Here is a 26,641-nt window from a genome sequence, read left to right on the forward strand (position 1 = left end):
GGCCCTTATCTGCTGTCATGTTTTCTATTTAACTGTAGAAGCCAATTACATGCAACATTCTTTGGAATATACATCTATAAAATATTGCCTAATACTACCAGCTAGCATATTAGCAGCTTTGTTAGCATCTAAAAGAGATCATGATCTTATGAAATCATAAAAAAGTATATTGATTGCTAGCAAACTTGTTCATAAACAAAAAAAAACCCTAAACAAAAAGAAACCCTGCAGGAAAATCACAGCTCTCAGGGCTGCTTCCTCTTGACACATTGCTAGAGTGTTTCCTTTTTGACCATGTCACTTGTTTAGATTAGTTGAGGCCTGTATTTTACATTCCCAAAATAATTCATCTGTATTGAAAAAAGAAGCTACAAAACCTAGTCAGTCTCTGGTTCCAAGGAAAGGTGCCTAGGAGGATGAACTAAAGAAATCATGCTGGGTCATACCAAAAATCCACTGAGCACCCTGTCTCAGACAGTGGCCAATCCAGGTAATTAGGAAGTGCCCAGCAGATCCCAAAAAGTAGAACTTTTCTTTGCAGCTCACTACCACTGAGAAGCAACTGGCTTTTACAAGTCTACTTGATTAATTATTGTTTATGGACTTTTCCTATACGAACTTCTCCAAACTCCAGTTAGGTTACATGCCTTAATGTTGACCTCTGGCAACAAATTTGAAACCTCTTCCTCAAGTGAGGTCTCCAGAATCTAAGTGAAGTTGAGGATATAAAAATGTTATTCAGGGAATATCTCCCATAAGGACTGCTCTGTTTGTAAATGGCATATACTAAATTCTGGAAAAAGTTGGAATAACTTCATGTTTATTCCACACTTGATATACCGTCTTTCTGTAAGTACAAAGCAATTTAGATATATCATTTATACAGGTACTTGCTGTCCCAAGTGGTCTCACAATTTATAGGTTTATCTGGAACTCTGAGCTCACCCTATATTTTTATTTTATTTTTGTTACATTTGTACCCCGCGCTTTCCCACTCATGGCAGGCTCAATGCGGCTTACATGGGGCAATGGAGGGTTAAGTGACTTGTCCAGAGTCACAAGGAGCTGCCTGTGCCTGAAGTGGGAATCGAACTCAGTTCCTCAGGACCAAAGTCCACCACCCTAACCACTAGGCCACTCCTCCACTTTTTAATAGACTTTTTAATACTTGTTACTAAGGAGTATGGTAGAAGACTTCATAAACCTCAAATTAAGAGGTCCAGCCTGATTCCATAATACTACAGAGAAGTATATTTTCTTTAAATAAGACCCAATATAGAGGCTTTTAAAGTGATTATCTGCTACATCATGGTCTCAATTTTCCCTAAGTGCTAAATTATATCTCCAGACTGGCACTGGATTTGGGATTGCAAATTACTGTAATATCTCCAAATCCTTTAGATGTATGAACACAAAAAGGCTCATACTGCTTCTAGGGTAATTACATGTTTTTTTCAAGCTGCTTTTTCAGCAACAGTTCCAACAGAGAGTGAGGGATTCACCTCAGTAATTACCACAGAAGATGAGTTCCCACTGGCTGGTCACCACCCCTTGTGGTACCCATTGATTCCACAGTATACACTGCCACTGACCTGCTCTCTATAAGCCCGGCTCAAATATGGCTGCGTTCTATTGGATTAATCTAAGATCTGTCCATTTATCCCCTTCCTCAGGATCCTTAGCCCTTGAAACACCAGGGATTGCAGATGTCATCTATTGCCTGGCACTGAAAACGTGTCCTGGAACCAAAGGAGCAGCTTGATCATCAGTACTAAGTGTTGTTCCTACAAGGTGATCATTCCCAGATCAGCGTTCCCAAAGGAAACATCTGCCAAAATGCAAGATGGCCAAGTCACAAAACTTGCATGTTTGACGTACCTCAAAGAACTCTCAAGGGTAAGCCCTTGTTTTCCTATTTCATTTCACTCTATTGACAAAAAAATTTAAATGTGCAACCTCAAAATTTAGAACAAAGCTCGAGCAGTCAGAAATTAATCAATAAGTGCCATCTTGGCTCCTCTTCCCCTATCTCAGGACATGCCTCTTAAGGAACTCTGGGCCCCTTTTACCAAGCTATGGCAAAAGGGGGCCGGCGCTGGCGTATGCTTTACATGAATGCCGAGGTCCCCTTTTACCGCAGCTGGTAAAAGGAAAGTCTTGCTTTCCGAAAGGAAATGGCCAGGCAGCAAGTAAAGCACTTGCCATGCGGTCATTTCGGGGGAGCCCTTACCGCCACCCATTCAGGTGGCGGTAAGGGCTCCCGCGTTAACCCTGCGGCACTGCCCGATTACCTCCAGGTAGATTCTGGCACTACAAAAATAAATGTTTGTAGCACCTGAAATGGTGGCTCGTTAGGGGTGGGAAGTACCGCGGGGCTGCTGCGGTAGCCTAGTAGTACTTCCTGTATAGCAAGCGGTATGCCCACGTTGGGTTTAGCGCCGCTTAGTAAAAGGAGCCCTCTTTGTGGTTGCTTTTTGGTGTTGTTATGCAGTCTTAGGCATTCTGTCCCTCACTGTCCTAGTCTTCCATCTAGACCAAGCAGTAACCTCACAGGACCAAGATAACTGTCAATGAAATGATCGATGATGCTAGGAAAGCAAGCCAATGGTTTAATCACAAAAGCAGTGTCATATTTACCCTTTTTCAGGGCAATAAGAATGCCTCCCACAGTATTCTTTGCTCCAGTAAAGCTAACGTGAAGGAATTCACAATAGGGGATCAGTTCAAGCAGCTATCACAGTATATATCACTTCCTCTTCACCATTAAGATGATTTAAAACATACCACTAATCAAACTGATTTTCTGATAACCAAAATGTGTACATACCTTGCTGCATGCCAAATGGAGTGCTGTATTCTTATTGTTATCTTGCAAGGTTAGGTCAGCCTTGGCACTGCTAACCAGCACCTCTGAAAGAAATACAAATTTATATGAAATATGATTCCTAGCAAGCATCCTCAAATTTCATATTCCTTCCTGCCCCAGAAAATCCCATGAGCTACACTGAAATTCTATCATGCAACCAAATCAAATGCAGTCTGAACCTAGTCTCCTATAGTCAAGAAAGGACAGAATTGTAGCACCAATTATGAAGGGGAAACGTGGACATACCTGTTAATTTCCTTTCCTTGAGTCCTGCTAAATCAGGTTAGATGAGTGAGCTATGTCCCCCTGCCAGCAGATGAAGCCAGAGAAAATAGCTCAGAGCTGACTTCACTCCCTTCATTGGCGTGGGGGGAGGGGGGGGGCTTGTGCTGCCTTCAGCTCCTCAGAATCTTGTATCAAAGCTTCGACTACTGAAAGCAATTCTTACGTTATGGGTTTCCAATTCACCCCAAAGCCAAACTTGGTGCAATCAACATAAACTGTTCATGATTACTAACCCAGCAATGAGAATTCCATATACCAAGGAAACAACTATCTTCAAAGTGGACAACACATTTTGTTAGCATTCTAAGAGCCCTTTACTGCCAAGGCTTCCATGGGTGTTCAGGACTGGTCCGGCAGGATTCAATTAAATTAAATTAACATACAAGTCCAAAGTTCTCCTTCCTTACTATCCATGCCAGACCAGTCCAGGCAAGTGGGATGTACCTAAGTTCTACCCAGACCAGACAAGATGAAATCATGATAGCTCTCAGAACTCCAAGGTGTCATACATTCAGACCTGCATACCATGCTGAGGCACTTAAAAAAGGGGGTACAATAGAGGCAAGGGCACTATCCTACTAGTACCTTCTAGAAGACAGAGTCTAACTCTGCCTAAGAGGATTATTGTGCTCTGATTGGGAAGTGGGGGGGGGGGGGGGGGCAGACTCTTGGCTCTTTGGGACTTGCCAACTCTTGTTTGTGTTGTTGAAGATTATCATCTCCTTGATTCCTCCTGGAATTGATGCCTTAAGGACCATAACACCTTATTAGGACACATCAATAGAAAAAAAGGGATATTCTAAAATTAAGAAACACCTGGGAACTTACAAACATCTCCACGCTGACCAACAACTGGCTTGTTTTATATCCTTGAAAGGCATAAAAAGCCTGATTCCATCAGAATAAAATACAACTCTCAGAAGGGGGAAAGTGTTGGGCAGAGACATATGTTTTCCTTTAAAATTACCCAAGCGCCAACCTCTGCCACAAGATCTAAGAAATGCAACCTTGAGAAGCTTGAGAGAAATCTCAGGACTAAATCCAGGTACTAAATAGCATTCTTACATGTTTGACTCCCTACAGGAGAGTATCTCATTTGCAAGAGTACACAAGAGTGTCTGTTCCCATGTCCCAGAGCCAGCCTATTCAAGTTTATTTTCACCCCAATCTCTTGTGGAGAAAGGCAGCTGAATAGATCCCTCAAGGGGAAAAATGTTCTCCCAAAACTGAACTTAGAGACTTCAAACTCCTATGTTGTCCTCTTTCGCTTCACCAAAGACTAGACTGTATCATTGACACCAAGGCACTTATTTTTGAGCATATGAATGTCTCAAAAGGATGAAATGGGCGTCTATATGCTTGAAAGATCCAAGTACCGATTTTGTATTGGCATTCTTAAAGCAGGAAGCAAGACTGAAAAGCAGCCTAGTGGTTAGTGCAGTTGTCTATAAACCAAGGGTCCTAGGTTCAAATCCCACTTCAGCTCTTTTGTGTAATTTGTAATTCTGAGCCCTCCAGAAACAAACATATCTACTGTACCTAAATATATGTTATGTAATGTAATACAGCTCTTGTATCCCACTAACTCTCACAAAATGTGGTTCAAAGTGAGTAACAATTAAAGAATAATAAAAATTTCTTAAACAAAAAAGTTTTCAGACTTTTCAGAATAGAGTAATAAGAATCCACAGAGTATAGTTCTAATGGCAGAGATGACCAAAAATGAGGAGCCTGATAAATAAAAGAGTCCTCAAGATAATGCTTGTATCTGACTCCTAAGAAGGAAGGCAGAAACAAGCAAAATGGATCCATAGTTCTAGCAAAACTATTAACTGTAGGAAATGAAAAGAAATCAAGAATATCAGCAGGAACAAAACCATCTAACATTTTGAATATTATACAGGACAAATTAAACAAAACACGGGCTTGGAATGGGAGCCAATGAAGGGAAATAGCTGAAAAAGCACTATCCAGTCTTTTAAGGCTCAATATCAACTTGGCTGCAGTATTTTGCAAGATCTGTAATTCTGAACAGAGTTTCACAGTAATGGATAGATATATCAATTACAATAGCCAAAATGAGACAATATGATAGCCTGCACCTAGGTAGCAAAATGACGAGCATTAAAAAAATGACGAATCCAACGTAACTGATGACGTTTGAAAAATACAACTTGTGTGATATGACTTACTTGAGGTTCAAAAGAAAAAGTGGTGTCCAAAATGGCACCAAGAACCTTTGACGTTGTATTGACCTTTAAAGAAAGATTATCAGAAATAATTATAGAATCAGGAACAGAATCAATATTTCTATCTAACCAGAGTAGTGTTCAATTTAAATCCATGGATAAGACTGTAATGATTAATTTTAGAGATACAAAACACACAACCACTGATAAAATGTCTTAACTGGAATTAGCAAAAGCATATCATCAGCATAAAAGTAGCATTTTACACCTACAGAAGAAAAAACAAAATCCATCTGGGTCATATAAACATTAAACAGGATGGGTGACAACAGGGAACCCTGTGGGACTCTGCATGGTTGATGCCAAGATTAGTGATGTCTATTAGTCAAAAATTCTTTGAACCAATGTAAAACATTATCAGAAATATCAATGGAATTAAGCTTAAAAAAGAAGAATATCATAATCAACTGTAACAAACACAGCAGTAAGGTCAAACTGAAGTAAAATAAGTGGAATACCTCTAGCCAAAAAAGACCTGGCATCTGAAACAAGTCACCTGCAAGCCTAAAGGCTACAGAAGTGATTTAAATTCAGGCACAGCAGGTATGTTGCTGTTCCTGAAGCGCTCATAATTACAAAAAAAAAAAAAAAAAAAAAAGAGTTAAAGTGGGATTTGAACCTGAGTTCCCACTACACTAACCACTAGGATGCCCCTCTGGTCCCCATGGATGTCTGTGTGGCTATTTTCAAAGAATGCTGCCATACAGATATTCACGTTCCTTGTTTTTCCACATTCATATTTGGATGTTCCAGTTTGTAAAATGGATGTTCATGCTGGATGTTTCCAGCATGCGGATGTCCATCTTACATATTTTTGAATAGGAAATCTTGATGTATTTCATATTCAAAAATACATGTAAGATGGACATCTGTTTGGGGTGCTCTAACTTGGGACATCACTATTCTGACTTGGATGTCCTTTCAAAAATGCCCTCTAAGTATCCTTGTTATGTTGTGCTATTTTCTCAACAGTCAAGGATGAAAAAGAGAATGGAATTTATCTTCCAGGAAGGAATCATCTGTCTTTGGAAAAAGGTAAATTACCCTTCTTGACTGGCTCCTTCAGAAAACAGATCAAGGCAAATCCAGGTTTCCAGCAGGAACTTGCACAGAAGACTGGATGCCAGTCCTGATTATACCAGACTACCCAGTCCCCGTGGCTTCTGCTTTTACTTCTTTTGCTGAAAAAAACCTTGCTTATATTAAAATTTCACAGAGCCAATATGAGGTACCCTAACACTTGACCACTAGTACTGCCACAACCACTTTCTTCGAGTCCTTAACATTCAGGTCCCAAATATGGTTGACTTAGAAAATTCATGCCAGGTCCTGCAGGGTAACTCTATCCCAGACCAAATCTGACACGCTTACCAGGGCACCTGAGGGCTACCCACTTTCCCTCAGCTTTGTTCCCATCAGCAAAGTGTGGTCTTGCCTACAACCACCTGAACTGCCTTGTCCCCAGCTAGAGGCCAGGATTGCTCGATTGCTAGATGGCTGGCTATCAGGTTCACCTCTATAGTGTTACATAACCATGAAAGGGACTCTCAATCCATTTCCTGCCAGAAACAACTGTAAACATTACTTTCCATTCTCATTAGAAAAGCAAAACTAGACTTGTGATGCTGGGCTAATGGAAGATGCCTTGAAAGGAGTCTGATCCAGGAGACATACATATGGGTCTGAGCCCAAGGTACAAAATATAGGTCTACTGTCCTGGAGCCTAGGACCTGAAGAAAGGACCATTCTCAGGGAAGATGTGGAAGCAGATCTGCACACAGAGTGAGATCTTCAGCCCCTGATGTCTAGGGCTACAAACACCATGTTTTTCTTAGCAGACAAGAAGGCTCCCCTATGCTCCAGAAACTGGGAAAGACAAAATTGTATTTTATGATAAATCATCAGCACAGGGGTTCCAAATCCTGCAGAACCCTGGCTACTGGCAAACTCTCCTGTGCTGATTCAGTCCCAAATAGCCAGATATCTGAATTTATGACCCTTTGACTGACAGGTAACTTTGGCCATCATTAGCCCAAGAGGAGAGAGCCTGAAGCTGTTAGTGAGAGATCCAGGATATTGAATCTGGGACTATGTTGTGGTAATCTTTGGAGGGAATGTCCCTGTGTATTCATGCATGGAACCATATGAGAAGATGTCACGGAGAAGGTAGACTCAGAGTCCTCTTACTGAGCCCCAAACCCTATGGCTCACCACTAACCTAACATTGCCCCAAAGTTTTCAATGAAAGTGAAAAGAATTCTTCCTGAGCAGTGTCCAGCTACCCAGTAAGAAGATTCCACATGTTTCCACAAAGAAGCACAGCCAGAACACAGCAGTTTGCAAGAAAAAGAGGTTCATCCCAGAGCTACCATCCAGAGGAAGGGAGGGAACTGACAAAATAATATTGCTCTTGGCTTCTGAACTTGGACCAACAATGACCAGTACTGGGAAGAGGGGCCTGAGGCAAGGAAGTACATCCAACTAGCCTCTGAATTTTGGTTCCTAGAATTCCAGGACTTCTTCAAAAGAAAGAGGGTGAAACTGCACTACCTTTTTGCGACTGCCATGTCTATCCCTTTTCTGAGAAGGCAATTGACCTCTGACAGCTGAACCGGCTACCTCCTCCTCCTCAGGCATCCCACACATTGCCAAAGTCAAGCTATGGTTCCTTCTATGCAGCGACACATAGATTAGGGCTAGGACTGGCTCAAAGCAGAACCTGAAAGTGCTGCCATAGCAGGTCACCTAGGATTTTTTAAAACAATTCTTTGGTTGCAGAAATCTTTTGTGCTTTGCAAGTGTAATATGGTCTTAAAGGAACTCTGAGAAGCTTCATTTGTATAAAGGGGCAGAGAACCATCATCTCTGCAGGCTTTTCCCACTATTGCTCCCCTAGCTGGAAGGGAATGGGGAGAAGAGAGCAGCTCTGATGCCACCTGCTGAATTATTAACTGGAGCTGTATAGGCTCTGCAAATGCCTTCCTGCTCCTAAGCCAGGCCAAATTCACCAGCTAACATGCTGATCTGCCATGACTTACCTGTAGTATTTCACCTCCTTTTTTCCCCTGACGTACTAAGAAAAGTAGAGGGAAGGAGGGGGAGTGCAATCACTTCATATTCTTTAAGTCCCCATCTGATGCAGCACAATAGCAGAGCAGGACACAGGCTTGGAAGAGGCTGCACTGAAGGCTTTTTTTCACATTTCTGCCTCCTCTTCAAAAACTGCAGCCACAACCACTGTAAGGACTGGGGGGGGGGGGGGGGGGAGGGCAAGTGGAAGTACCCAGCACCACCAGGTTTAGAACCCTGGGCTCTGTGAATTGACCTTCTCCAGTCCTAACCCTCTAGTCTGTTCCCAAGGGAAAAGGGACCAGGCAACAAGTTTAAAGCCCCTGAGCTCTGTGGCTCCACCAGTTCTAACCTTCTAGTCTGTTCTCAAGGGGGGAGAGAAATCATTCCCAAAAGGACTTCTGTGCTTGCAGTCTCCTCCAGAATCTGTCTATACTTCACTGGGAATCTGGACCTACAGCCTTCCTAGGTGCTACTTTTCCTATTCATAGTTGCTGCACTAGGCCATATGTCTGCATCATCTGCCGTAGCCAGAGAAAGCACCAGCCCCCTTTAAGGGGAGTGAAATCAGCTCTAAGCTATTTCCCTCTGGCTCCATCTGCTGGCAAGGGAACTTTGCCCACTTGTCTGGGATTAGTCTGGCAGGGAAGAAAAAGAAATAACCCGTTCTCTCCATCTGAGTTTTTCCCTACATTCAGCTGTCAAGGCTGAATTGAAAATAGTGGTATGATAAGGAGTGAGAGAGAGAAATGAGGGCAAGGCAAAATATAGGAATGAAGACAATATTAAGGAAAGAGTCGGCATGACAGTGAACAGAAAGGGAAAAGGTTAGATATGCAGAGAGTAGAAAAAATTATTTTGAAAGAAAACTAAAATACAAATAGCAACTGATACACACTGTAAGTCCTATAAAGGACTACTAGACTCTTGGGGTTATCACAGACTTCAGGCCATTAACATTGCCTATCAAGTCAAATTCTGTTCCCAGCCCTATATCACACTCTTCTTGGAGGATTCAACATAATCCTACTACATGACTCAGGAGCAACCTTATTTACATGTTGTCTGGAAAAAAACAGGACCTCATACACAGTTTCAAAATACTCTGCAATTGTTTAAATATTTAGTATGACCTTTGAAAATACATTAGTCCAAACTTTATTAAGAAACTCCCTTAGCAAACACTTTATGCCGAATGCTTTATTTTGTTGCAAAAAATTTCACAACTTTTCACTAAATGCCATTTTGCTGAAACAGGTCTTAATGGTCACTTCCTGAATGATGTCATTCTGAAAAGAGGGATCATCCAGTTTTTACAGCATCTTCAATAATAGCAATATATATATTTTTAATAACAGTACATTTGTTTTTGGGTTATTTGGAAAAATGTTGGGGTCCTTTTTTTTTTTTTTTTTTACAAACACCTTGTATATAAATGATAGCAACTAAGAGGACAACCAATAGGGTGCCTAGATTGGTACAAAATAAGTACCTGAATACACTATGTAAACCGCTTTGAATGTAGTTGCAAAAACCACAGAAAGGCGGTATATCAAGTCCCATTTCCCTTTATAAAACTGTCTTTCTGAAAGGTCCTGCATGAAGTTTCAACTGCTCCAAAGCAGGAATGACTTTGTGCATGTATGAGGTAGTAAGAATTTGTGCTTATGCATGTATTTCATAAGAAACATGCGTAAGTGTTAATCCTGCTCCACCCCTGGGAATGCATACATGTATATCACATGAAAGTAGGTGCTCTTTTCCTAGTGTCTACCATGTATATGCTAGGGTTATAAGTTCTTGCTTGAACACATAAAACATTCTTCTATATGATCCAGTCACTTATAAAATTACCCCCTGCATTCAACTACAGAGAAGTTCCTAACTATCGTGCCCATACTGAGATATTTTATATTATCAAACAAGTTTATTTATTGGGATTTATTAAGTGCCTTTATGAAGAGATTCACCCACGGCAGTGTACAGTAGGTACAGTTAAACATCAACTTTATAATTCTGTTAACAGCATAATAGCAAAATGTACAAGTATAAATATAAATACAATGAAAGAGGAAAACTTGAAAACAGCAAATTGAAACCTAATAAGATTACCATGAAAAAGGATCAAAAATACACACATTTAACAGCACTGAAATTTAAATAACAGAGATATAATAGCATGTAAGCATAATAGTGATAGTATAGTGATAGTGACGTCATCTGTATGAAGTTAAGTACTACATTTAAAACAAATCAGAATAAATATTTTTTCACTCAACGAAGTTAAACTATGGAATTCATTGCCAGAGAAGGGGTATAAAAACAGTTAACATAGATGGGTTTAAGAAACATTTAGATACATTCCTGGAGGAAAAGTCTATAAACCATCAACAAGTTAGGCTTGGGGAAAGCCACAGCTTATCCTTGAAGGGCAAGTTAACACAGAATCTAACTACCTTTTCAGATCCTGCCAGGTAACTGTGACCTGGATTGGCCATGATTGGAAATAGGATATTAATCTTGATAGACCTTTGTTCTGACCCAAGTTGGCTGGTCTGGACTGCCACAGATTTTCTACTGGATTCTGGTCTGGATTTTGATTCTGCCAACTTGAGTACATTTATTTTCTTCTTGCTGAGCCATTTCATGGCTGCTTTTACATAGTAACATAGTAGATGACGGCAGAAAAAGACCTGCACGGTCCATCCAGTCTGCCCAACAAGATAAATTCATATGTGCTACTTTTTATTTGTACCTGTCCTCTTCAGGGCACAGACCGTATAAGTCTGGCCAGCACTATCCCCGCCTCCCACCAGCAGCTCTGGCACAGACCGTATAAGTCTGCCCAGCACTATCTCCGCCTCCCAACCAGCCGCGCCTCCCACCACCGGCTCTGGCACAGACTGTATAAGTCTGCCCAGCACTATCTCCGCCTCCCAACCAGCCGCGCCTCCCACCACCAGCTCTGGCACAGACCGTATAAGTCTGCCCTGCACTATCCCCGCCTCCCAACCACTATCCCCGCCTCCCACCACTGGCTCTGCCACCTAAACTCGGCTAAGCTCCCAAGGATACGTTCCTTCTGAACAGGATTCTTTTTGCTTTGTACTAGGAACAGATTTCACCCTAGGATCTCCCTGCTCTTTGCACTGTCCATCTTTTTCTGAATTTCCACAAGCCTCTGTCTCTCCACTGTAGCAAAGTAGCTCCACAGCATAATGAAGCCATCACCATGCTTTATGATTATGTTTATTAAAACCTTGATATACCACCTCAACTGGAGAGCAGATCACAGCGGTGAACAAAATACACTAAAATAAACTAAAAGAGTAAAGAACTCCAATGCATAAGTAACACTCATACCATACAACAAACATACAAGATCATATAATACAGCAGGTGCTTGGAACCTCACCATGTAATCAAGATAACAGAAGCCCTTCATATGCCTTGGCATGAGGCTGAGATAGAAATATCAAATAAATGAAGTGGAATCTTAGGCAAAGGTAACGGAACCTGTCACCCAGCATGCAATGGTTTTATCCATGTTCAAGGTCAGCTTATGACTGGTCATCCAGCTAGCAAGTGATTTCAGGAACATTTGTAAGACAGATCAGGACTCAACGGAGATGTAGAGAACAGAAGCAGAATGTCAGCATAAAAGTAAAACTGTATACTGAAAGACTAAAGAAGGGTAGCAAGAGGACTGAGATAAATATTAAACAGTAAGGATGACAAAAGAGAACCCTGTGGAACACCACAAGAAACAGAATGAGAAGCAGTGAGGAGTGGCCTAGTGGTTAGGGTGGTGGACTTTGGTCCTGAGGAACTGAGTTCGATTCCCACTTCAGACACAGGCAGCTCCTTGTGACTCTGGGCAAGTCACTTAACCCTCCATTGCCCCAGGTACAAATAAGTACCTGTATACAATATGTAAGCCGCATTGAGCCTGCCATGAGTGGGAAAGCGCGGGGTACAAATGTAACAAAAAAAAAAAGCTCAGATCCTCAGAAGCTTAGGGGAGATTGGGTGGCAGAGCCAGTGGTGGGAGGCGGGGGCTAGTGCTGGGAGGCGGGGGCTAGTGCTGGGCAGACTTCTAGGGTCTGTGCCATGAAAATGGCAGATACAAATCAAGGTCAGGTATACACATAAAGTAGCACAAATGAGTTTATCTTATTGGGCAGACTGGATGGACCGTACAGGTCTTTCTCTGCCGTCATCTACTATGCTACTATGTAGAAGTACCAACAGAAGAGACAACAGTGAAAGAATGATCACCGAGGAATGAAGAAAACCAGGAAAGTATCAATCAAGCAAGATGAATAGAACCTAGCTGGGCTATAAGGAGAGAGTGATTCACCAGGTCGAAAGCCACTGACAGATCTAAAGAGATGGCCAAGAATGTACTGTACTGTGAAACTGTCTAAATCCTGCTTGTCTAGGATGCAAGACAAAGGTCTGTTCAACATGGGCAAGCAACAAAGAGAAATACTGGATCACCAGTAGGATGAGAAGTGGAAGAGAGAGGGAGAAACGCTTTACTGCGGGTAGGGGCAGGAGGAAAAATTTCATGCCCATCCACTTTAGGCTCAGGACCACCCAAAATTGACCACCTGGCTATGCCACTGATTCACAAAACACAAACAGCTTGATTTTTTACCCAGGAATATTCAAAATAGCTCAGCTTATGTGACAGTACACAGGTAGGCTCTATTTAACATCATGGATCTTGTTAAGGGAATTTTTAGAAGCAGACCTAATTTGGGTTTGCTAATACAAAGGATGTGAAGATTTCTGCAATCAAAACTTTCTGGTTTCTTATCCTTACTTACCTTCAAATATTTCTATCACTGTACTTTCACAATGGAATTGTAGAGTATCTGGTATAGATTAGTGGGAAACAAACTCCTACTTTAATGCAGTCTGAATTGTTTTAGACAGCAGAATGTGAAAACTATACAAGGGTGTAAAGGCTTTTGTAGGGCACTTAAGGTTACCACTAATCAAATAAATCTGCCTTTAAAAGATGAATACATTATAATTATGTTGAACACATTTATTCTGAGAGCTGGATGAATACTATTTCTCAAAGACAAAAATTCAGTTTACTAGACAGCAGCTGAGGTTGTCATTTACTGGCATGGCAGGAGCGCAGCACTTCAAAGCTGCTGTCAGTGCAGTGTGAGGCATTCCAGCTCAGGCAGATACTTTAGCCCCTGTGGCGTCCCATCTACTTTTGACAGGAAGCCTGCATAGGATGGGTGTGGGATGCAGCAGGGTGTCACATTTCGGGATGAGTGAGCCCTCGGACTGCGGTGGAACACTGAAGCAGGATCTGCGCTAGAACCAGGAGCTGTGCTGGAGCTGGAACCAGGACTGGAAGCAGGAACTGTGCTGGAGCTGGAGCCAGGGCTGGAAGCAGGAGCTGTGCAGAAGGTAGAACCAGGACAGGACGCAGGAAGCTGTGCTGGAGGTGGAAACAGGGCAGGAAGCTGAAACTTGCGCTAGAAGCTGGAACCAGAGCTGGATGCTGAAGCTTCTGCTGGAAGCAGACAGAGGTGTAGCCAAGTTTTGAGGTTGGGGGAGCAGACTTTTGTAAAATAGGCACCGTTTGGTGTCGGCTAAGCAGCAGTGCCGATGTTGTTGCTTTGGTGCCATGGCTGTGACCAGCAATGATTTAACACAGACTGCCTCTGCTGTGTCCTGCCTATAAGGAAAACAGGAAGTTACATCACGAGGCCAGACACAGTCGATGCCCCAGGACTGGTGGGAGCAGGCACCCTGTCTTCTTAACCAGAAGTAAAAATATTTCAAATTGTGACAATCACCAGCACTTTGCCCCTCTGTATCTTCCCTTCCTCAGTCTCCTACTCCCCCTCATCTTTCACCCACTTCCTTACTCCCCCATTCCTAACCCCTGTAGTCACCTTCTCAGCCCTCATGTACCTGCCACTGCCTCTTATTCTCTCAACAGCCCCAGCTCCATCCCTGTTCTCTCCTTCCTTCCCCTTGTCTACAGGCCATGCTTCCATCTGTTACTCTATACCCTATGTCCTACTGCTTCTCTTTCACTGTCTTTATTAACCCCATTTCCACCCTCACTTAACCCTTTAGAGACCCATCCCTGCATATGCGTAACTATAAAATGATTTGGCTACCAATGTTTTTAGTAGGTTGCCAAATGGCCACAAGGTTTCAGAGTTGCAGGTTTTTAGTTTATCTCCTCTCTCTCTCCATCTGCCATGCAGGACTCCTCCCTCTCTTTTTTTTCTCTACTGTCCCATCTGCCATTCAGGACCATCTCTCTCTCCCCCTCCCCCATCTGCCATGCAGGACCCCCCTCTTTCTGCCATCCAGGATCTCTTCTGTGACTCTCTCTCATGTCCCCCTCCAACATCACTCCATTCTCTCTTTCACCCTCTCACCATCCAACATCACTTCTCTCTCTTCCCCATTACATCACTCTTCTGTCTCATCTCCCAGCATCCAGCTTCACTCTGTCTTTTTCTCCAACTCCCCTCTATCCAGCTTTGCCTGTTTCTCCACCAGTACTCCTGTCCCTTTTTTTTCCTGTTTATCATGCAACATCATCCCATCTCTCTTCTCCTCATCCCATTGGCCCTGGCCCCACCCAGGACCCTCTCTCTCTCTCCCTCCATCTGCCATGCAGGATTTCCCCCCTCCCTTCTCCCCCCAGACATCCCACATCACCCCACTGTCTCACCCCTTCACCATCCAACATCACCTCTCTCTCTTTCCATTCACATTGCCCTTTTGTCTCTCATCCCTCACCATCCAGTTTTATCCTCTTTCTCTCCTCCCCTTTGCCTGCCTTTCCCCCAGTACTGCTCTTTTTTTCCCCCTGTTCATCATAACCCCATCTCTGTTCCCCTCACCCCTCCATTGACCCTCTCTCTTTTTTTTTTTCCATCCCTCGTGATCACTCACTGACATTTCCTCCTCAGTCCTCAGAGTCCTGGAACAACCACGAGCTTAGCTTCCCTTCTCCAACCTTTTCCTGGCCCTCACTTAATTGTTTTCGCCGCTTACTGCTTCCCTGACCCCAACTTGGCTGCGAAGTAACATAAGAAAGCCACACGCGGGGTCATAGCTCTATTGTGCCTCTTCCGGTTTCCTCCCCTTCTCTAACCTGCCCCTCGTTTATTGGTTCACAACGCTTACTGCCTGTCTGCCTCCCCGATCCTGACTTGGCTGCAAAGTAATTAAAAGTAAAATAAGAAAGCTGCATGCTGGGTCATGTCTCTGTTGCACCACTGCCAGTTTCCTCCCCTTCCCTGACTTGCCCCTTGCTTATTGGTTGGTGCCACGACTGCCTCCCTGACTACTTGGCTGTGAAGTAAAAGTAACAAATGAAATAAAGACGCACGTGGGGTCATATCAGCAGCTCTATGTGCGCCGCTGCCGGTTTCCCAGGAACCAGAGCTGGAAGCTGGAACCCGGGCTGGAAGCTGAAGCTTATGCTGGAAGCTGGAACCCGGGTTGGAAGCTGAAGCTGAGCTGGAACCCGGGCTGAAAGTTGAAGCTTGTGCTGGAAGCTGGAACCAGGGCTCGAAGCAGATGCTATGCATGACACTGGAACCAGGATGACCTGTTGCAAGGCAGAAAGCAGCAACTGCAGAAGAAGGCCTAGAGTGATGATGTAGGCGAGGGGAGGACCTGAGCAGTGTCAACCTGAATCCAGCCTCCCGCAAACGAGCATGCACAGCTTTCAGGAGGCCAGAGGAGGGAGCAGCACATAAGGCAGCAGGGCGCATCGCTTGGGACTACAATGTGGAGGTAAGGGAGCGCAAGGGTGACCGTGGCAGTACCCCCTTCCCCAAAGGACCCTTCCTACCTGCTACTGGTTTGGGTCTATGAGGAAAGAGACGATGAAATCTTCCAACAAGCAAGGAAGCATGAACACTGGATGCTGGGTCCCAAGAATTCTCTTCAGGTCCATAACCTTTCCAGGTGATGAGATACTGAAGTCTGCTGTGGACTTTCCTAGAGTCCAAAATGTCCTGGACCTAATACTCCTCATCAGGATCCACAGATACTGCAGAAGGAATAGGTGGCTTTTTCCTTCTCAGATTCAGTATCACAAGCTTGAGGAGAGATACATGGAAGACATTATGTACTCGATATGTAGGTGGCATTCTTAGTTGATAGGACACTTGGCCCACTTGGCGAAGAATTGGATATGGTCCAATAAACTTGGTTGCAAACTTAGCAGAGGGAACTTTCAGTCGTAAATTCTGAGTGGATAGCCAAACTAGATTTCTGGGCTGAAATCGAGGTGCAGATATCTCTTATCGGCTTGCCTTTTGTAACGTTCCATGGTTAGTATCAAATGTCTTTCTGTCTTCTTCCACTATTCATTTAAAGATATGACAGCTGCTTTGGCGGCCGGTACCGCAACTGCATCAGCTATAGGCAGAGGTATCCTAGGGTGTTGTCCAAAAACAACCAGGAATGGAGACATTTTGGAGGACTCGCTCATGTGACTATTATAGCTGAATTCGGCCCAGGGTAATAATTGAAACCAATCATTTTGCTGAACAGATACGTAGCTGCACAGGAAGGTCTTTAGGATCTGGATGATTCGTTCAGTTTGACCACTGGTTTGCAAGATCAGGGTAATATGCATGAATTTACATAAACTCTGCCAAAACTTGAATGTAAACTGAACTCCATGATCAGACATGATAGAAGAAGGTAACCTATGGAGACAGAAAATTTCCTTGAGAAAATGGCATACCAAAGCAGGAGCTGTCAGTAACCCAGGTACTGGAATGAAATGTGCCATCTTCAAGAATCGGTCAATGATCACCCAAATAGTGGAAACCCATCAGAATCAGGGAGGTCTGTTATGAAATCCATACCTATGTGGGTCCAAGGTTTTTCAGGCACTAGGAGGGGTTGAAGAAGGCCCCAAGGTCGAGAGTGAGCGGGCTTGTGGTAGGCACAGACAGAATAAGAACCCATAAAATCAGCCACATCCTTCTTTATGCTTGGCCACCAGTATGTCCAAGAAATGAGATCCAGTGTCTTCTGAATATCAGAATGTCTAGCTACCCTGGACTCATGTCAGTACCGAGTCCTGGAGGTGCTTGGGAACAATCATCTTGCCAGGTGGAATCAGTGTAGATGCTGCAGCAAGAATTTTAGCAGGCTCTATGACTCAGGAGTCTCTTCAGAACGTGGAAATGACTGAGAGAGCAATCAGTCCAGAGGTTCTTCTCGGCTGGGCAAAAGACAACCTGGAAATCAAAACTAGCAAATAACAAGGACCATCAAGCCTGCTGGGGATTAAGCCGTTGAGATTCCTGTAAATAACATAGGTTCTTATGATCAGTGGCCACTGTGAAAGAATGCCTGCTTCCTTCCAGAAGATGATGCCACTCCTCCAAAGCCATCTTGATGGCTAATATTTCCCGGTCGCCTATGGCATAGTTCTCCATTGGAGAAACTTTCCTGGAGAAGAAGGCACAAGGTAACATCTTGCCCACATTATCAGCCTGAGCGAGAACAGCCCTGGCCCTGATGGAGGAAGCATCTACCTCTACATAGAAAAGCTTCTCAGCACCAGGATACCGGAGTATAGGTGTTGCGGTAAAGGCATACTTCAGATGCTTGAAGTGCTTCCTAGGGCCAGTCCTGGGTATTAGCTTCCCTGCGAGTAAGGGCGGTGAGCAGAGCTGCTACCGAGGAGTAATTCTAGATAAATCGGTAATAATAATTAGCAAAGCTTATGAAACGTTGCAGTGCTTTACTCCCTTGGGAGCGATGCCAATCAAGGATATCACATAGAGGTTCGCAGAATCCATCTTGAGGCCATGATCCCTGCACTTAAAGATGGTTCACCTGCAGACATTGTAGGACTAATTTCACTTGTTCACGATGTTGAGCCAATGTCCTGGAGAATATCAGGATATCATCTAGGTGGACTAAAACACAACTCTGTATGAGGTCTCGGAAGATGTCATTTACAAAATTCTGAATGACAGCTGGGCCATTAGCCAGGCCAAATGGCATAACCAAATATTCACAGTGGCCATCTCTCATATTGAAAGCTGTTTTTGTTTCCGTCTTTAATACGTATCAAGTTATATGCCCCTTTCAAGTCCAATTTGGTAAAGACCCAGGCTCCTTGAAAACGGTCAAAGAGCTCAGAGATTAGCGGGAATGGGTATCTGTTCTTCACTGTAATGGCATTAAGACCCTGGTAGTCAATGCATGGACAAAGGGTGCTATCTTTTTTCCCCACAAAGAAAAATCCTGCTCCAGCCAGTGAGGTAGAAGGGCGAATAAGCCCTTTCTGTAAATTCTCTGCAATATAATTCAACATAGCCTGGGATGGAAAGGGGATAAACCCTTCCTTGAGGTGGCATCTTGCCTAGGAGATCAATAGGCCAATCGTAGTCCTGTTGAGGAGGAAGATTTTCAGCATGTGTTTTGGAAAATTCATCCACATAGTTTGCATATTTTGACAGGAACGTACCTGAGGAACTTGTCAGTCATGGCTAGAGTAACAGTGGGCTATACAGTTATCTAAGCAGCGTTGGCGACAGGTAGAAGTCCACGCAGTTAGTTCCCCATTCTCCCAGTCTATACTAGGACTGTGTTTCTGCAGCCAGGGTAGACCAAAGACAATGGGATTGGAAGAGTCTAAAAGAGGCAGCAGAAGTAAGGGTCCAAAAGTACACAAGTCCAGTAGGCAACACAGAAAAAGCACAAAAGGGCTTCCAAGGTTGAAAAAATGCACAAACGTTAATAGAAGGAGACCCGACATGGGCTGTGTTTCAGTGCTCAAAGCGCCTGCCTCAGGGTTCAAGAAAATGACATCTTGAATACCAATGAGCATATAGACCGCTACGCACTAAAGTTTTTGTGACAGTCAGTTATGTGTGTTTACCTCAACGGAGTCTATACGCTCATTGGTATTCAAGATGTCATTTTCTTGACTTCTGAGGCAGGTGCTTTGAGCGCCGAAACACGGCCCGTGTCGGGTCTCCGTCTATTAACGTTTGTGCCATGTTTCAACCTTGGAGGCCCTTTTGTACTTTTTCTGTGTTGCCTAGAGGTCTAAAGGACACAGAAAATGATGGATTCTCTGTGAATAGACCCTCTTAGACAGAGGCACAGTTTTGGATGTTCCAGTAGATGGAGGCGACCAGAATGGTCTTAGTTAATTCTTGAACGGGAATTGTGAAATAATGCACTAGAGCTTCATCGATAAAAGTTTCCAATGGCTCCTGAATCAATAAAGGTCTTGGTGCTCTTGACCTCCTGACCCAGGTCCAATGTTGCTGGGACCAGAAATTGAGTGCAGGGAATCCTGGCAGATGACATTTAATGTGAGCAAATGCAAGGTGATGCATGTGGGAAAAAAAGAACCCGAATTATAGCTACGTCATGCAAGGTTCCACGTTAGGAGTTACGGACCAAGAAAGGGATCTGGGTGTCGTCGTCGATAACACACTGAAACCTTCTGCTCAGTGTGCTGCTGCGGCTAGGAAAGCGAATAGAATGTTGGGTATTATTAGGAAAGGTATGGAAAACAGGTGTGAGGATGTTATAATGCCGTTGTATCGCTCCATGGTGTGACCGCACCTTGAGTATTGTGTTCAATTCTGGTCGCCGCATCTCAAGAAAGATATAGTGGAATTGGAAAAGGTGCAGCGAAGGGTGACTAAAACAATAGCGGGGATGGGACGACTTCCCTATGAAGAAAGACTAAGGAGGCTAGGGCTATTCAGCTTGGAGAAGAGACGGCTGAGGGGAGACATGATAGAGGTATATAAAATAATGAGTGGAGTGGAACAGGTAGATGTGAAGCGTCTGTTCACGCTTTCCAAAAATACTAGGACTAGGGGGCATGCGATGAAACTACAGTGTAGTAAATTTAAAACAAATCGGAGAAACTTTTTCTTCACCCAACGTGTAATTAAACTCTGGAATTCATTGCCGGAAAATGTGGTGAAGGCGGTTAGCTTAGCAGAGTTTAAAAAGGGGTTGGACGGTTTCCTAAAGGACAAGTCCATAAACCGCTACTAAACGGACTTGGAAAAATCCAAAATCCCAGGAATAACATGTATAGAATGTTTGTATGTTGGGAAGCTTGCCAGGTGCCCTTGGCCTGGATTGGCCGCTGTCGTGGACAAGATGCTGGGCTCGATGGACCCTTGGTCTTTTCCCAGTTTGGCATTACTTATGTACTTATGGAGAGCAGACCTAACGCTGTTTCCCCAGCCAGGGCTATGCCTGAAAGATTCCAAGCTTCTTGGGATATTTGAGGGCATTGTGACCCTTCTCGCCACAATATAAACAAAGACTCAAGGTTTGGTGTCGATGCGGGAAGTGGAAGCTTGTGCTGGAAGCTGAAGCTTGTGCTGGAATCTGGAACCCAGGCTGGAAGCTGAAGCTGAGCTGGAGCTTGGTGTCACGGCGGTGCCCAGGTTCCATGCTCAGTCACCTCGCCCCCTGGTGGTTAGACCTGGTGGCTGCTGTGAACCGACGACTTGGAGTTTCCCATGTTCCAGAAGATATGCTGGTCCGGTCCGGATCTTCCAGCTTTTCAGATTGTTGTGGGAGTTTTTTGCAACTAAGCAGTACCCATACCTGGTGAACTCCCTGGTAGGCTGCCTTTATTAATCACTTGGGAGGGTTTCTAGTTTGCCTTGCAACAGGGTTCTTCAGAGGTGTTCCTTTGTGTGAGTTGTTGCAGTGCCTTTGTGCTTTTACTCTTTTGTGACTTTGACTCTGCTTGTCTTCTGGACTTTTCTTCTGCTTGCCGCCTGCCTAGACCCGGATTGTTACTGGACTATTCGTTGGTTTGCTGTTTCTAGTATTTCCTGCTGTCTGTCTGCCTGCTGCTGTGTCCTGCAGTCCGGCCCTCCTGTCCTGTCCGGTAAGTCCTGCCGGCCGCCTGCAGCCTGGAGTTTAACTCTGGGTGAAGGGTGGCTAAGTGTAGGTGAAGCCTTGCCCCGATCCACTGTGTTCCAGTTCCGGTCTGCCTTGTCTTGTGTTTGGGTGATTCTCCTGCTGCTGCTGCTCCTCGGCAGTGGCACAAGGGCTCACAAACCTAGTTACCTGCTGTGTATACGTGACAACTGGGCTGAAAGCTGAAGCTTGTGCTAGAAGCTGGAACTAGGGCTGAAAGCTGAAGCTGAGCTGAAAGTTTGAACCCAGGCTGGACGCTGAAGCTGAGCTGGAAAATTGGACCAGGGCTGAAAGCTGGAACCAGGGCTGGAAGCAGATGCTGAGCAGGACACTGGAACCAGGATGACCTGTTGCTAGGCAAAGAGGCAGAGAGAAGAGACTGCAGAGAGAGGCCCAGGGTGATAATGTCAGCGAGGGGCAGACCAGAGTCAACCCGAATCCAGACTCTCCCAAACAAGCAGGCTGGAGGAAGGAGCAGCACATAAGGCAGTGGGGCGCATCACATGGGAGCCCGACGTGGAGGTAAGGGAGTGCAAGGGTGACCATGACACAGACCTTGAGCTCAGGCCTTTACTCAAGACCCTGCATTGCACTTTGTTTTGCTGCTGCTGCCTTGCGCTGCAGCAGAGGTAGGGTGGCAGCAGTAACAGGTCTGGCAGGGGGAAGGAAAAAGGTGGGATATACTGGACATCTTGGCTGGGAGTAGGCAAGGGGAATGGGAGATGCAGACATGTGGGGAGGGAAGGAGGGGAAGATGCTGGAAACCTTGACAAGGGGAGGGAGGGGGCAGGCAAGGGAAGGGGGGATGAGATACTAATACTATGGGGCATAAAGAATGGAAAGGGAGATGCTAGCTTATAGAGGAGAGGGGTAGGGACAGTGGAAGGCTTGCCTGGAGCATCAGAAACCTATTGGTTGACCCTGGCTGGTTCATGAAATGTTAAGCAAAATACAACCCCTTTCACTCTTAGAACGTAAGCCAATTAGAATAAATGTGCAACAAAAGTATAAAACATCACTACTAATGTACCAACAGGCCGTTGCACTGGCATATTATAGGTAGAACAGAGCAAAAATATTACCCTTATTTAAATACCCATTCAATGAAAATTGAAATTAATTTTTTAAGAAAAAATTAAAACCTTCAGAAAAGGTTCCTCGTGGTTGATTTAGATGCTTATAGAGCATCAAATCTGCTCTACCCTAATTTCAGATCTACTACAGTGCAGACTTCATACTAGTACCTCAGCTTATCATTTAAATTACTCATTTGAGTTTCAATTTGTTTTATAAGTGCAAAAGATCAGTCAAAAGGAAATCTGAGGCAGTCTGGTCTGTATGTTTGGCAATAAAGGTTTCTGTTTTAATTCAACAAGAGTCAATTATCCTTTCACTAAATTTATAACTTTAATTTATAAAAAGGGATTAATGACCTTTCATATTTCATGGACTAAACAGATAATTAGATTGAAAAATGTAGCAAGAAAGCATAATCTTCTTTACCAACTGCATTAGTTTGCCCATTTTCTGCAGCCATCATTAGTGGTGTCTTTCCAAAAGAATCAATAGCATTCACTTGGGCATTATGGCTGAGAAGAAGTTGTAAACATTCTACATGATCCGTGAATGCTGCAGCATGGAGAGGTGTCCTGAAAAGCATCAAATTCACTATCATTCATAAAGCTGTTCGCATGGTGTCAAAACAACACTAGTTTAATAACACACCTTTCCAGTAGGTACCCAAAGCATGGCAGAAGACTACCCCCTCCCCCCCCCCACAAAGAAAACAAAATATCAAAAACAAATATAATAAAACTCTAAAAGCTGATATCATCAATATAAATATAACATGAGCATAAAAATAACTATTGGGGGCGGGGTCAATATTTAACGTGATTTAACCAGCCAGAAACAGCTTCTGGCCAGCTTAATCCCTTGTTTAGGCCTAACTGGTTATATTCAGTGGTACTTAACTGGTTAGTGCCACTGAAAATGTCAGCCAACTCAAAACCAGCGATTCTGGGGGCATTCCGAAGGGGGGGGGGGCAAAACCAGCACTTGGCTGGTTAAATGCCTATATTCAGCACTTAACTGACCAAGGTAATCGCATAAATAGGACCACATAAAAGTCAGTCCTATCTATGCAGTTCACCATGGTCGGTTAAGTGCTGAATATTGCACTTAACTGGCTATGGTTTTGCCAGCTCCGTAAACCCATAAATTCAATGCTGGAACACAGACATGGCCCAGCAATGAATTTCCAGGTGTAACACCAGTGGTAGTCAGCAAAATGCTGAGCACTGGCAGCCGAATATCAACCCCTATTTGTAAAACAAATAAAAAAAATTCAAGCATAAAATAGGAAAAAAAGAAAAGCCGGTTGCAGGGCATCAGGCATAAAAACTCGGTTTAAAAAACATGCATTTACCATTCTACAAAATACCATGTAATCCACTTGTTGGCACACTGCAAAAGCAAGCATGATTACATGTACTAGCAATTTAACGCCCTTCACTGGAGATATGGTTAAAAAGATTTTTCAGTTGAATGAAGAGCATGAACAGGAATATTAAAAAATCATACAGATAATATGACTGTGATTTACTGTTTTGAAAATTCACATAAGTACTGTAAAAAGGACCTTATAAGCAACTGGGAGCCAGTAAAGCAATGTGAAAATAGAGTTAACTTTTTTCCTCCACTTAGTTCTTACAGTAATTCTGTGATAAGTTTCTGTACAAGTTGCAGCTTACAGTCTTTGAGGAAGCCAATATAACAAATTACACTGCCCTGCTAAACAAGAACACTATCTTCAGTAAATCACAAACTTTTCTAAACATTAATTTGCCAACCTGACAATATATTTTGTTTCCAAAGGTTGCGTGTGTGTTTTTATAACACCTTTGGAAACAAAATATATTGTCAGGTTGGCAAATTAATGTTTAGAAAAGTTCACTTTCCTTAAAATGTGATTTACTACAGATACAGTGTGTTTGCTTAGCAGGGCAGTACAGGGGTTCCACACTTTTCAAAGGAATGTGCCATCGCTGTAGGCACCAACTGCAGAAATCTCCCCTTGGAGTCTGCTAATTTGATATGCCAACAAAGGTGGAAGGCAGGGAACATGGCTCCCAATGACATCACAGATAGTGTGTCACTAATATTCATAGATTTCTATGAACTTGGAAACTCTGTCACACTCATGGCATACATGTCCTTTGTATCTGCCTCCTGAGAAGTATGGGGTGGATATGTTTGACAAAATACATCCTTTCCTTGTCACTTCTCTTTCATCATTTACCCTTCTCATCACTTTTTCTCACCCCATCCACTCAGGTACCTCATGCATTTTTTTTTAAAACTACACATAGAACAAAAGTTGTCTAAACTGCTGTAACGTAGATATATATATATATATATATTTTTTTTTTTTTTTAACAGCAGGTGTATAACTGCTCCATCATCTCTTAAAGTCTACCCCCTCTATAATTCATCAAAACCTGACCTAGCAGCTTTAAAAAGCCATTTGGGCAGGGATCTAGAACACCCGATGTTGATTTTATATCTGTAATTTTTCTGTCTCATTTACAAAGATCAGTTGAAAAGAGAAAAAAAAATACTTAGAAAACAAAATATTGCGCAACCATGTAAAAATATGTGGATGGAAATGTGGGTCTACTTTGATGCATTCTACGCATAAGAGTTCCCAAGGCCATAGTTTGGCATATGTACTGTTCCTAAGTCAAATACACATGCTTGAACGAACTTCAGAGCATGTTAAAATCGGGGATAGATCTTAGAGTCTATTTTATGAGGTCACGTGGAGGGCCATAATTGAACGGGGCCGGCCCCATAAAGTGGCGTCTCCGACCGTATTATCAAAAAAGATGGCCGGCCATCTTTCATTTTGATAATACGGTCGGGCCCGGCAAAATCTCATTGGGACAGACATAGACAAGTGCTGCTCCTTCTAATGACAACTACTGTGCTCACCACGCAGGGTATGTTCCAGTAGAGAAACTCCAGTGAAACCGGAAAACTCATTAAAGCATACTTTAATCGACAGCCGTGGCAAACGGACCCCAGCCAGAAAACGCCTTTTCAGCACTTTTCAACTAGGGTTAAAGTGATTCAGCAGTGTGACCTTGATAGCTTTGCTAAAAGATTACCAATCAGGTATAGATTTGACAGGAATGTGGAGCCAGAAACCCATTCTGTTAGAAATAACCTCAATCTATTCCAGGATACTTGGAATGCCCTCCCGTGGGAGGTAGTGGTGATGAAAATGGTAACGGAATTCAAAAATGCGTGGGATAAACATAAAGGAATACTGTTCAGAAGGAATGGATCCTCAGAAGTTTAGCAGAGATTGGGTGACAGCACCGGTGGTTGGGAGGCAGGACAGGTACTGGGCAGACTTCTACGGTCTATGCCCCGAAAATGGCAAGGATAAATCAAGGTCAGGTATACAAATAAAGTACACATATGAGTTTATCTTGTTGGGCAGACTAGATGGACCGTACAGGTCTTTATCTGCCATCATCTACTATGTTACTATGTAAAGGATCTGGAAATGGGAATAATGAATGAGGTTAATAAATCTGTTGATGACAAGTTGTTAAATCAGAAGAGGATGTGAAAAATTGCAAGAGGATCTCATGAGACTGGGTATCCAAATGGAAGATGACATTTAATGAGAACAAATGCAAAGTGATGCATGTAGGGAAGAGGAACATAAACTATAGCTACATGATGCAAACTTCCAAATTAGGAGTCACTGGCCAGGAAAAGGATTTAGGTATTGTTATTAATGATACATTGAAACCCTCTGCTCAGTGTGAAGTGGCAGCTAGGAAAGCAAACAGAATGTTAGTAAATAGGAGAGGAATGGAGAACTGAGATTATTATACCTTTGTATTGCTCCATTGTGTGACCACAATTGGAATAGTATGTGCAATTTTGGTCACCACAACTTAAAGATATAATGGAATTAGAAAAGGTATTGAGAAGGGTGACGAAAATGATAAAGGGGATGGGATGAATTCCCTATGAGGAAAGGCTAAAGAGGCTAGGGCTCTTCAGCCTGGAGTTGAGACAGCTGAGGAGAGAGATGATAGAAGTCTATAAAATTACAGAATGGAGTGAAATGGGTAGATGTGAATCACTTGATGACTCTTTCCAAAAATACAAAGACTAGGGGGGGGGGGGGGCACACAATGAAGCTACTAAG

General features: G+C 43.3%; 1 protein-coding gene across 1 annotated transcript in view; it reads right to left on the reverse strand.

The window, feature by feature from the left end:
• Positions 1-26,641, reverse strand: part of ANKRD28 (ankyrin repeat domain 28) — a 435,540-nt gene that overhangs the window by 34,775 nt on the left and 374,124 nt on the right. Inside the window, exons 17-18 of the mRNA XM_030205533.1 lie at positions 22,915-23,060; positions 2,828-2,910 (exon numbers count right to left, since the gene is read on the reverse strand). Of these exons, the coding sequence (XP_030061393.1) occupies positions 2,828-2,910; positions 22,915-23,060 (229 nt within the window). The remainder of the gene's footprint in view (positions 1-2,827; positions 2,911-22,914; positions 23,061-26,641) is intronic.

The sequence above is a fragment of the Microcaecilia unicolor genome, chromosome 1, assembly GCF_901765095.1.
Source record: "Microcaecilia unicolor chromosome 1, aMicUni1.1, whole genome shotgun sequence".
Lineage (NCBI taxonomy): Eukaryota > Metazoa > Chordata > Amphibia > Gymnophiona > Siphonopidae > Microcaecilia > Microcaecilia unicolor.